Here is a 12,988-nt window from a genome sequence, read left to right on the forward strand (position 1 = left end):
TGGAGACAGCATAGAATAACATTTGCCTTTTTTTTTTTTTTTTTGCTGCTGCTGCATCACACTGTTGAATCATATTAATATTGTGCTCTACTAAGACCCCTAGATCTTAGGTGCCTGTGTTTCAGTTCACATATTATTTCAGAAAGTGTAAATTTGGTAGGGTTGTGAAATACAAATTGGATTGAATTTCTCTCCCGTCTTTGCTGAGGAGGTACAAAAAAATGGTTTATCCTCCACCCCTCTGGGAAGGTGCATAACACCCTAGTTAATTTGGGATCCTCAAGTAACTCTTTATTTCACTGGGCATTAAACCCCCCCCCCCCCAAGAATAAAATAAATAACCATTTCCTGTCCTTTCGCAGCACCCACAATCAGCTGCTCAAGCCAGCTGCCTCACTGCTCAATGGGACGCTCAATAAGAAGGAAACTTTATCCCAAATAGTTTTTCTTCTTTTTGCCAAGGAACCTTGCCAAGCACTTGGCATTTTTTCAGGGTCATTACAATTTTAATGATAAACCCCCAACTATATATTTTAGGAAGTATGTATGTTCACTATACATTCAGACACATCTTGAGATATTGTAACCAAATTTGCACGAAGATTCATTTGCTTTCCCTGATACCTTCTCCTCTCTCCATCTTTTGCAGCCGCCCCTTCTGCTGAAATATAGAAAACTAAGTTTTCTTGGGCAGGGATCAGTGTGTGCTTGTGAGTTTTTTTTTACATCACACAAAACATGTAGTGATTCGGGGTCACAGAGGGCCAAAAACAAAACAAAACAAAACAAAAAACACCTTTTTGTATATGCAGTAAGGTCTCTGTCTCCAGCATGCTAGAGCCCCACACTCAGCATGAAAGGAAAGGTTTGGGTTTTTTTAGCCACTATGAAGCCTTCTCACCTTTAGTGCTGATTGGAGTCAGTCAGAGTGAAAGGAGAAGAGTCAGCCACCGAGGATTGGCTGCTAGGGTCACTCTGGAAAAGGCGCGTGAGGAAAACACCAAGGGGGAGTTATTTAGAGAGCCAGTGTGGTGTAGTGGTTAAGAGCGGTAGACTCGTTATCTGGGGAACTGGGTTCGCGTCTCCACTCCTCCACATGCAGCTGCTGGGTGACCTTGGGCTAGTCACACTTCTCTGAAGTCTCTCAGCCCCACTCACCTCACAGAGTGTTTGTTGTGGGGGAGGAAGGGAAAGGAGAATGTTAGCCGCTTTGAGACTCCTTCGGGTAGTGAAAAGCGGGATATCAAATCCAAACTCTTCTTCTTCTTCTTCTTCTTCTTCTTCTTCTTCTTCTTCTTCTTCTTCTTCTTCTTCTTCTTCTTCTTAGTATGCTCCAAACTTAAGCATTTAGGAACACTGAAAACACAAGGTACATCCATTTCAAGAGACTGGTGTGCAAGTTCTGTTACATACAAAGGAACGTCAAGGAAAACACAAATTAAGATACTCCGAAAGAAGATCGGCACTGGCCATTGCAATGCATCCCTATTTATCATTATTGCATCATTATAAGATTGCATAATCTTAGGAGGGTGCAACTGAGAGTGGCCATGGCTGTGACTGTTAAGAAGGGACTCTGCACTTCTGAATTTGCCACTACACTACTGACGTCATGCCATAAAATGCTGGTGCTCTGTAAGTATTCATTATAACACTCTACATAATTACTTGGAAGTATCGTTCAGTTCAGTGAGACATACTCCCTGATAAGCGGGTACAGGACTGCAGTCTAAACCCTGTTAACTTATCAAGCTTCTTATATTCATGTTCCTGCTGTTTCACATCAACACTATGGACCTACTCCCAATATGTACTCTGAGGTCACCTGCATTGCAAAACACCTGCTTATGGCCCTCGGTTAACAATAAGCTGCCTCAAAGGTGTGTTGTGGAAGTAAAAGTCAATAGAGCTGGTAAGCTTGTTTGCACAGGAGAAATGTTTTAGTCATGAGGAATAGTAAGCATTACAAACTTCGGTTCTTTTCTTTTCTTTTTCTTAGTTTATTTTTATGAGCTTTCAGAATGGCATGCTTCACTGGATAAAGCACACATGTGCCTCCTTTCAGTTGTGGTTTTATTAATGCCTTATTCTCATGGCACAAAAAAAGCAAACATATGAGTTCAGTAGCCAACACACCCAGCTGGAGCAGCCAGTTAATGCACCATCAGAAAAGGGGATACGAATCTCCAAGAAAAGAGGGTGCCAATTTGCATATGGTAACTTAGAGGCAGTCAGTCTATACCTTGTCTTAATGTGGACCGTGAACCCCTTGTGCCTCTTTTAATTCCCCCACATCCATGCAGTGTTTTCCTCCAACTACAGCTGTCCCACATGTTCTCCTCCCTAAATCCCTGTGATTTGAAAATCCAAAATAGCTATATTGATTGCATAGGGAATCTCTGGATTTAGGGAAGAGAAAGTCTGGGACAGCAGTACTGTAGTTAGAGACGAATGCTGCATGAACGGGGTGGTGGGGTGGTTAAAGGAGGTGCAAGGGGTTCACAACCCACATCAAGTCGAGGTATGGATAGACACTTGCTTCTGTTCCTAAAACTCAGGAATAATTACTGTGCTGCCATTTAAATAGGAACGCAATACATCTCACCAAATCAGGAAGAGGTTGAGGTGGCTTGTGTGCTTGCCAGTCTGCCAACATATGCCTCATAATTTGGGGCATGGTGGGAGCTCACACACATGAAGGGGGCCATATCAATATTGGCACTGCTGCACTGTTGCCAGTTTCTTTCTTTCAGAATCCCACTAACTTGAGTTCCATGGACCAAATAGGCAAAACCAACTGCATTGCGATGAGTGACAGTGCCCTTGTTGTCATGACAACATGAGCAATTGATGGCGGCGGCTGCTGACAGAACCAATGGGAGCAACTTAGCCCAATCAGATTGACCAGAATGGCCGCCAGGCGCTCTGCTGCTCCCTTCTGATTGGTCAAATGAACATCCTATCCCTATGCCTCTCAGTCTTGAAATAGTATTAGTGAGGTACAGAGGTCCACAAGTGTATAATTCTCAGTATTATTATTATTATTATTATTATTATTTTTTAAAAAACCAACTTATACATTCAGAGCATGAGGCTTAACAGCTCAAACACACACAGAGAGAAAAAATGTTGATCCAAGTCAGTAGGCATACAATAGGACAGGGGCTTTTGCCAATTTTTTTCTTCCGGTGGGCATGTTTGGAATTTTTTTGAGAAAGTGCCATGGACACCAGTCACAAAATGGCTGCCTTGGAGGCATGGCATGAAAAAATGGCTGCTGCGGGTGCGTGGCATAACACAAAATGGCTGCCATATCTAATGGACGAGAAAAAGAGACAGGACCCCACAAAGCCATGTGGGTAGGCCCCCTTCCCCAAATCAGCTGTCCAATCCTGACATCCAATGTATTGTGTGCATGTTGAAGGAGGCATGTTCAATGTGGGAGAGGACATTGCTGAGGGATGTTTTAGGGCTGTGGGTTCTCCTCACAGCCCTTTCCTTCCACTGCTGGCTGTTCTTGGCGTGTTATTTTCACCTCATTGATTTTGGCCTTCACCTCCTTTCCTGTCCGCGGAGCTTCTACACTCAGGATGCCATCATGGGTCACGCTGGCTTTGACCAATAGAGGGTCAACATCAAGAGGGAGGATATAGGTCCTGGTGAACTCCCGGGATATGAAACCATGCCGATCTGCCTTCTGTGAGTGCTGAGCTGTCACCTCCAGGAGATTGTCCACTGTGCGGACAGCAATCTCATCTGGCGTGAACTGACAAACGTCGAGGAACACTTGGAATTTGTGGTCATTGAGGTTGACCTCTGAGATCCCTCGGTCCAGCTGCTTATTAATCCGAGGTCTAATGTAGTAGCCATGGTACAATGTGGGGGACAGGATTTCCCCTGGGGAAACACCTAAAAGGGAGAATGGACAATTACAAATTATGCCACACTTGAGTACAATTAAAATAATAAGAATAATGGAAGGGGATTTAGGTTCAGTGCCAAAGCAAGGTATCTGTTCTTAGTGGATTGTTTACTTGTGTAGAAGTTAAAGGGTCAGTCCATTGATTGCCCCTGCATACACATAGCTGTAGTGCCAACTTATCCAACAGAATCAGGCCCCCAAAGTTTTGTCAACCAAACTTTATGATAAAGGTTGCTCTCCAGAGTCCCCTGATAGCTTGCAATGGTGAGCTGTGCCACCATCATGAGATGGAGAATAAGGTCTTTTTGAGAAAGGTTCAAAGTATCCGGGTCAAAGAGTGGCAAAAGAGCAGGGTTGCCTCATATAAACCAGCCATATGTTCAATAAGCTGCCATGCTAAGGAAACTTGGCAAACTTAGCATTTTGGAGTTCCCAATATATTTCTTTGGGGGGGGGTTCATTTATTTCCCACATTCTATGCATTCTCACTCTCCTTACACTGGAGCCTTCCTCTCCTGCTTTGCCTGCTCTTCCCCACCCAAAGGCATCACCTACCATTGCTCTAGGCCTGGTCCTGCCCAGCCATTTTGCCAGGCCCAGAAGCAAGAGAAGCACATGGCAGCCGACTGCAGACTGGAACAGACAACAAAAGCCCTTTTATGCAACACAGTCATCCCACCGGCTTCTCTCTGGGGGCTTGCAGCTTTTCACTCTGTTCAGCGCACTGAATGGTTTACTGCTGCCTTCTGCATTCTTTCTCCTCTAACAGCCACTGCAACTCCAGCCGGGCTTTGTGCACAACCCACCAGCTCAGCTTTTCACCAGTTTTAACGGAGCTTGCAAAAAAATAAAAATAGTCTCTGGCTGGCATCATTCCCCTCCATGCTGCTCTGTGCCAGCCACATTCCATAAAGTGTGCTGGATCTGTATGGAGAAAGAGAAGGATCTCGTTCCCGGCTCCCAGCAGCTTTGAGAGGGCTTCCTTGCCAGCTGGAAGTCTTTTTAACTTCTTGCGAAACAGAAGTAAAGCCAATTGACCCATATGGTCTCATCTTCATGGGCTGTCCCTCCCTTACACCTCTTTTGCATTGTGCGGTTACAGATAGCTTGGTTGTACCATAATGGCTTGTTTTTTCTTTTTAAAAACCCCAAAAAACCTTGCCTTACAGTATAACAAAACAAACCCATGTTGGTCGATCCTGTTGGGCGCACATATTGATTTTAATGACCACAATATTAATGGACTAAAAAATATTAAGCATTTGGAGATGTGCTTCAACATATGTTTCCCCATCCCAGGGGATATGGATATATAGTTTCATCATCCCAGGGGATACAGAGAGAGAGAGAGAGTCTATAGCTATGCCTCTATAATTCTATTTAGCACAGTGAATGCATGGCAATGCCTTTAGTTGCAATCTGACTGCATTATACATTAAGAATTGAATGAAATCACTTTTTAGAGGATTGATTTGCGTTTTCTATAATCTCAGACCACAATCCAATGTCCCACTGAAACCAGAAAAGCTTATTTCTGGGTAAACAAGCACAGAATCAGATTATCAGCACTTGGGGTAACACACTGAGACGCAGTTCTGATTGTAGGAATAATCTCAAAAAAACTAAAAGGTTTCCAGTAGAGAGGTTGTTTCCAGATGGGGTTTTTAATATTATAAAAGGGTCACTGAGATATCACGAACAGGTTTTTCCTAAGAAAGGGGAAATTTGGATTAAACAGCAGGAAATATGGGGTGGCATTTTCATGCAACGATGCTGTGTGGATGCTGCAAGAAATCTCACATGCATGAAGAACAGCAATCCTACAATACACACTCACTTGGAAGCACCTTCAGTCTCATCGGACCCATGAAGAAGGTAGTCACTGCCACACACTGTGCCTTTGTTCATGCATTCAGGGAGGCAAAGGGGTGGTAAAAAAAGGGGCTTCAAACACTCTTTCCATGCAAACTCAAGACAACATTTCTACAATTGCAAAATGTGTGTGTGTTATTCTTTGTTTCATAATCACTCAATCGTTGAGTTAGAATCACCAGCTCAGCCTTGGATTGTTTGCAATCTACTGTGTGCAAATCAAAGGGAAACGCCACCAGCCAGTCATTTTTCTTACCTTCTCCAAAGTTCTGGTCGTAAATCTTGCTGGGGTTGGCAAACTCGTACTCCGCGCTCATGGGGTAGGCATGAGGGACAGTGCGCTCAGCCATGGTCTTTGCTGGGGGAATGGACGTCTTTGACTACCTGTTTCTGTGTCTCCTTGTGAAGGCTGCAGTCTGATTGCGACGTTTTCCTGGGGCAAATTCCATCGGGTGGGGGAGCAAGTGATAAAATATGGACCAAAATAGATAGGCAGGCCCTGGAACGCCAAGCCTCCAATGATGACCAAAGAGCTCCTTGCTGCATTCCACCCGAGAGGCATATTTTCGCTGTGCAGCCCTCTGACAACGCAGTTGCAGCTGTTAGAAATGTCAGAAATTTGCGATTCTCCCAAGCCGGCCGTGTTGTGAGACAACTGGATGGGAAGCCAAATGTATGAAATGAAGAGCTGGCTGTAGCCACAGGCAGTGTCCTCTCCTCCTGTCCCACTGTGTTCTCCATGACTCCCTCACAGAGTCCACCCACCAGCCTTCCCCAACCTGGTGCCCTCCAGCAATTTTGGACTAAAGTCTCATCAGCCCATGTCAACTCCCAGGATGACTAGACTAGAGGCATTCTGTGTGGCTGCTGCACAGCTATGAACTATGGAGAGAGTACCTAAGTATCTTTTACAGAGCGCTTCAGGTAAAAGCGCTTACCAGCTCACCAAGTCGTTACAGCCTTAGCGGCCACAATCCCCAAATGCAATGCCTAAAGGCATTGGGAGATACTTCTGCATTAATGTAGCAGGAAGGCTGCATCAGATGCTCAATTGTCAATCCTGCTATGGTAGATGGGATAGTGTGTAGCACACTTCTCTGTTCTGGTATCCTTCAGGTAAGAACACCAGAAAAGCATGGCTAATGGTTGGGTCCTATGGTCCCAAACATCTCGAGGGCACCAGGTTGAGGAAGGCTGGCCTGGAGCTGAATAGGGAAAAGGTTGGCAATGAAGAATCAGTTGGAGCCTGGAACCACTATAGGTACGTTGTTTTGTTCTGAGCTCACACTGTATCATTTTGTTTGGCTCAAAAGAAGTGATTCGTATGCTACGCAAATGTGCAAGGGGGCTGTTCTGCCACAGTAGTAAAAAAAAGGAAATCCACATGGTTTGGCAAATGGTCATCTGCATCCAGAGAGAGGCAGAGAGGGAGATGGTGTGCACTGGATAAAGTGGTAGGGGAAAAGGACATCTAAAGTTACCCCCTATTTCCTTCCCTGTGGACTTCTGACTGTGCTTGCCTGGTAGTGAAAGAAAGGTTCCTCTCTCTACCAGGACCAGTTGCTGCATGATGCAAAAACAACACAACACATAACAGGTGCTCTCCCCACCATGCCACCTATTTATTTATATAGTCAATGCATTCACACTTCATCTTTTCTCCAAGGAACCAGGGCCAGATTTAGGTTTGATGAGGCCCTAAGCTATTGGAGGTAATGGGGCCCTTTATATGTCCAGCTGACCTTTGTCAACAACCAATTGTCACTGTTTTTGTGTGTGTTGAATATATGCTATATGGTAATTTATGGACCTATCTAAAGCCATTTGCACATGTTACCATGCAACCAGTCCATTAGAAGTAACCGGCTGTACCATAGCTGTCAACTTTTCCCTTTTCTTGCAAGGAATCCTATTCGGAATAAGGGAATTTCCCTTAAAAAAGGGGGGAAAGTTGACAGCTATGGGCTGTACTCTTGCATAAATGAAGTATACTATTCACTGTATCATAATATAGATTTCAACGGAAATGACTCATCAAGTTCAATGGAAAAAGCAAAAGACCCAGTAGATCAGTTCATTCTCTAATTAGTTCATGCATAAGGTCCATACATGTACTTGTGTCTATTCCACCTGTGTCTGTTCATAAAGTCCAAACAATCCACATGAAGCGTTGTTACAGTTCCACAGAATCCTTTCACAGAGTCTAAGACAAGGATTTCCGGAATATTGACCTTGTTTCGCCGTCCTGGGCTTCATCAGTTGTACCAGTTCATATGTGATGTAACAAGATAGTGGATCTTATGGCATAGTAGTACAGCCGGTTACGTCTCGTGTGTTTATTGAATATGTTTTATGTAACCATAGGTTTGATGTTGTTATGCAACCAGTCCATGGAGAATGAAGGCACCCTATATATAGAAATGAGCAAGCCAGTGATATTTTAGGGAGCAGGCTAGCAGGCGGGGCCCATCTATATATATAAAAATGTTCCCATTGCGTGCGCGTGTGACACCACCTTGCTCCATAACCACTGGACCAAATCTCATCAAATTAGGACAAAGCGTAACTTGACCATCAAGGAAGGATCTGGCATAATAAAAATTAAAACAAACCACACCTGTAATGCCTAAAATAAAGGATAAAGGGGGGGAAAGTGGTGCGCCTATTATACCTCACCAGCAAAAGGAATGAAGACTCCAACAGCATCCAATAGAAAGGCGGATCGCCCGTCGACATCATCAGACCTGGCCAGAGCAACAATGCCTGTGCCCTCACCTAAAATGGCCGCCGCAGCTTCGCATGCACCGAGGAAAAAAAACACGGAGCAGGAGGCATGCCTGAGAGGTCGCACTGAGTAAGACCAGCTCTGAGGGGATTGTGTCGCTGGGGTGCGTGATTTTGGGCCTGGGTAATTTTGGGACTGGGGTGGGGGAGAATGCTATTTAAGGTCGCCAGTGCCCTCACCTAAAATGGCCGCCACAGCTTCGCATGTAAACTGCATCTCTGGGTTATTTGTGGGGCATAGGAATTAGTTCATTTTTTCCTCCAAAATATAGTCCGGCTTACCACATGGTCTGAGGGAAAGTGGACCGGCCCACGGCTGAAAAAGGTTGCTGACCCCTGCTCTAAAGGGACAGGGAAGAATGAAAACAGGAGCTTCCAGAATACTCTCGGGGTCAGGAGAATTTAAAAAAAAAGAAAGAAAAAAAAAACCACAGCAACACGTGGCCGGGGCAGCTAGTTACTTATATCATAGGAGCCTACACAACACAAAACACTGTTGCTGTATGTAGGTTTTATTTTATTTAGTTTTTATCTTATATTTTGGAATTGTACATCCAGTGTTTTTTTCTTTACATTTTTTTGCCCCCCCCCCCAAGAGAGTGGGGCCCTAAGCTATAGCATGTTTAGTTTATACATAAATCCGGCACTGCAAGAAACACAAGGGGTCCTCCAAGGTTTCACCCGCCTTCCCATTTTATCCTCACAACAACTCTGCGGGGTAGTTCAGGCCTAGAGATGATGACTAGCCCAAGGTTGCCCATCCAGTGAGCTTTATGGCTGAGTGGGGATTTGAACCCTAGTCCAGCACCCTAACCACTAACCCTAACCCCTGCGCTGCACTGTAGATAAACCAACTGGACTGAGAGCTGGATCTTACTTTGTTACTGGCAACAGGATAGAGTTCTGAACAGAAGCGTACAGCCAGAAGCCTGAAGAGGAACATCTGGAGAGGCTGCCCCTTTCTGCCCCCACCCCAGTATTTGCCCCCTGAGGCAGCTGCTTCAATCTGCCTCAACCTGTCTGAATGGGTCCAGCATCCACCAAGATTCCCAATGCATGCAGATCCCTGTCACACTTAGCTTTGTGAAACATACAGTATGACCTTGGGCCAGTCTCTCAAATGCTACTCTACCTCCCTGGGGTACTGTGAATAACAAACTGTGCCATCCCTTGTAAAATGTCCTGCCAAGGAGGAAAGACAAGACACAAAGGTGTTAAGGACTTTTCCTACAACCGAATGCCCTCCATTCAGTTCTTACCCTCAGGAAAGCAGGCAGAGGACTGCAATCTTTCCTCAGTGGAAATGATTCACTGAGTGCAAGAAGCATCACCATCGCAGTCACCATCCCTTATTCATTTGTGATGTGATGTGAAACCAGAGACTTATTGAAGACCCTTTGGGGCAGCAGGTGCACAGACATCTTGTCTCCCTTGTTATTTACATGAGATGAAACTGGAGAAGGAAGCAATCTCAGAGACCATAGCTGGCTACAGCCAGGCAAAATGTTGCCCCCACCCGCCAACCCCCCACCTTACAGCTCCATCCTACTTCAGTAGCATCTGGTCCTGGCTGTCACAGGATGGCTCAAGGGAGAACCCGTGCCCTTTTAAATGGAAAGTATAAAAGCATAACAGCCTCTCTCATCGATTTTTCTCTCCTTTGAAATTCGCTTTCCTGCAAATTTCGTGCAGATCCCCAATGGAAAATGATTCCTAGAAATGCAAATATTAGTGCAAATATGATACAAAAGTGCATTGGTATCAGGTGAAATTGCTTGCCAAAACGGATTAAGGGAAATGCACACTAAAATGCTGGTGATTTTTTTTGCAAGGACTTAAAAAAATAACACCCTGCAAACTAATGTGGAAATTTAGTGAACTGGGTTGAAGTTTAAGAAATAGAGACAGAGATCGACTGATTCATTCATCCTTAGTGATTTTATTTTAAATTGTAGGATATTGAATTCTGCTTTTGGTATCAAATTCTATGCGTTTTTTTGTGCCTGCACAAAATTGCAGTATGTACACACATTGCTCAGGTGTAAGTTCAATTGAGCTGAATGGTAAATGTATATACGAGATTGCAGAATTACACAAAAAAATTCCCTGTGTTTTGAACCTTTTGGGCAGAAAGGCAGCTGCCAGTGGGTCAATGTGGAGCAGCTAAGCTGGTGGCATGGAAATTGTTAAGCACTTTCCTTCTACTTGTAATCACCCCTCCATACTTTCTCTTTAAAAAATCGTTTTTAAAAAACAGTGGAATGCTTTAATAAGCATGCAGAGTCTGTTTGTTTTCCTTTTTGTTTAGATCAGTTGTGTGGACAGAAGGTAGTTCAGGATCTGCAGGTAGATCTTTGGGTGATTTGCAGTAGGCCTGCAGAGTTTTCTGGCTCTTGGCTGTTTAATTACATAATTTCCCTCCTAAGGGTGTACTGTTCACATTATTGCTTATTCCACATGTATTGCTCTCCCACTGCTAGCTTTAGATTCTGCATTTGTACGCCACTAGCCACAATCCCTATTGACCTTGTAGCTTATTGACAAATATTGCTGTTCAATACATATTTTCCTTAAACTAGCTACAATCCGACTAGAAATCTGGATGCAGAGGCAGTACTAATGTGAACATTTGAGATAGCCATTGTGCATGCATAGGTGTGTGTGTGCAGATGAGTGTACACGTGCGGATGAGAGCTTCGTGAATAGGAGTTCCGGGGGTGGGATGGTGTAGCAGGGACAGCGAAACCAAAAAGGTCATGTGTGTTGGGTGAAGACATCCCTGCCCACCCCCCTCTGATGTGAGCAACACCATGCAACTGCAGCTTGAAATGCAATGTGTTTTAAGTTGCTAATGTGAACATACCTTCCAAATTGGGCCTCTGAGATGGAGAGAGCTAATCAGGAGTGGACTTTCTTGTGAAAGGATTGCAAGTTCAGTTTCCAGGCAATGAAAGCATATTCGTAGGCTGAGAATATCCTGTTCTTTAATTTGAACTGTATCACTTTTGCATTGCTCTCTCTGGTTAGTAGCTTTTTAGGTTCTGGTAGAAAATAAAGTAGCCTCCTCCTGCAACAAGCCCCAAGACTGCCCACCTTAGTTTTGGTTGCAGTTAAACTGACTGCTTCTTGTTATAAGGAAAGTTCACCTCTAAGACTTAACACCAGTTTGGAGAAAGACAGTGTGTGTGTGTGTGTGTGTGTGTGTGTGTGTGTGATTAAGTTTTCTGTTTCACAATTAAGAACATTCATTTAAACAACCTTTTATCCTTTTTTGTCTTGTATTAATTTGAAATAAATAAATAAAGTTGAAAAATATATATCAATGACTTCCCTTCTTCTCTTTCCATAGTTCATTCTGCATAGCATAAATCCCTACATATATTATATAAACTAAACCATTCGGTATTCCATTATTAAGGGATGCGGGTGGCGCTGTGGACTAAACCACAGAGCCTAGGGCTTGCTGATCAGAAGGTCGGCGGTTTGAATCCCCGCGACGGAGTGAGCTCCCGTTGCTTGGTCCCTGCTCCTGCCAACCAAGCAGTTCGAAAGCATGTCAAAGTGTGGCTTAGTCATGCTGGCCACATGACCCAGAAGCTGAATGCCGGCTCCCTCAGCCAGTAAAGCGAGATGAGCGTCGCAACCCCAGAGTCGTTCGCGACTGGACCTAACGGTCAGGGGTCCCTTTACCTTTACTATTCCATTATTACTTCCATCAAAACTTATTTACACTGTTGAATTTATCTTAATGCTTCCAATGTTTTCAAGTGTACACAATTTCCCCCCATATATTCAATAAACATTTTCCAATCTTCCTTAAACAAATGTTCTTCTCTTATTCTATAAATTAGATCCACAAGCTGCACATATTCCATCAGTTTAAGTTGACATTCTTCTTTGGCTGGGACCTCGCTCATTTCCCATTTTTGGGCTAACAAAACATAAGCCGCTGTCATGGCAAAGACAATTCCCAATAGCTGCCAGCCAGATGCCTCTGAGAAGCTCTCAAGGAGGGCATGGGAATGATTGCCAGCATATGGCAACCAGTGTCCAGTCCTTCCGTAAATTTAGCAATCATAGCTCAGTTTGGCCAGCTCTATTGGAGGGGTGCTTCTTGTTGCCTGCAAGTTCCCCAAGAGGCCCCACCTCCGGTGCAATCACAACTACAGATCTGACAGAAGGCAACTCCCAGCTACGGGTACCACCAACGCACAGCATGGGTCACACCCTTGGAGGGATGGGGGCGAAGAAAGAGGAACAGAGAGAGTGGAAACAGGTCAGGCAGCATTCATGTCATGCTCAGCTGGAGGTGGTGTAATGGCTGGCTGCAGCCTTGCATCTTCTTTCAGGAGACTGAGCAATCAGACTTTACACTCCCAGTTTTAAATTTAACCCAGTAGGCTACATTAG

The 12,988-nt window shown here is 44.4% G+C and overlaps 1 protein-coding gene across 1 annotated transcript; it reads right to left on the minus strand.

Annotated features, from left to right (window-relative positions):
• Window positions 1-3,055: 3,055 nt before the first annotated feature.
• Window positions 3,056-6,250, minus strand: HSPB2 (heat shock protein family B (small) member 2). Its single transcript, XM_033172356.1, has 2 exons — window positions 6,051-6,250; window positions 3,056-3,909 (listed from the first exon to the last, which is right to left on the minus strand). Exons 1-2 carry the CDS (start codon window positions 6,142-6,144, stop codon window positions 3,467-3,469), a joined length of 537 nt encoding a protein of 178 aa, XP_033028247.1. The 5' UTR covers window positions 6,145-6,250; the 3' UTR covers window positions 3,056-3,466.
• Between the last annotated feature and the right edge of the window lie 6,738 nt (window positions 6,251-12,988).

Source organism: Lacerta agilis, chromosome 15, assembly GCF_009819535.1.
Source record: "Lacerta agilis isolate rLacAgi1 chromosome 15, rLacAgi1.pri, whole genome shotgun sequence".
Classification (NCBI taxonomy): domain Eukaryota; kingdom Metazoa; phylum Chordata; class Lepidosauria; order Squamata; family Lacertidae; genus Lacerta; species Lacerta agilis.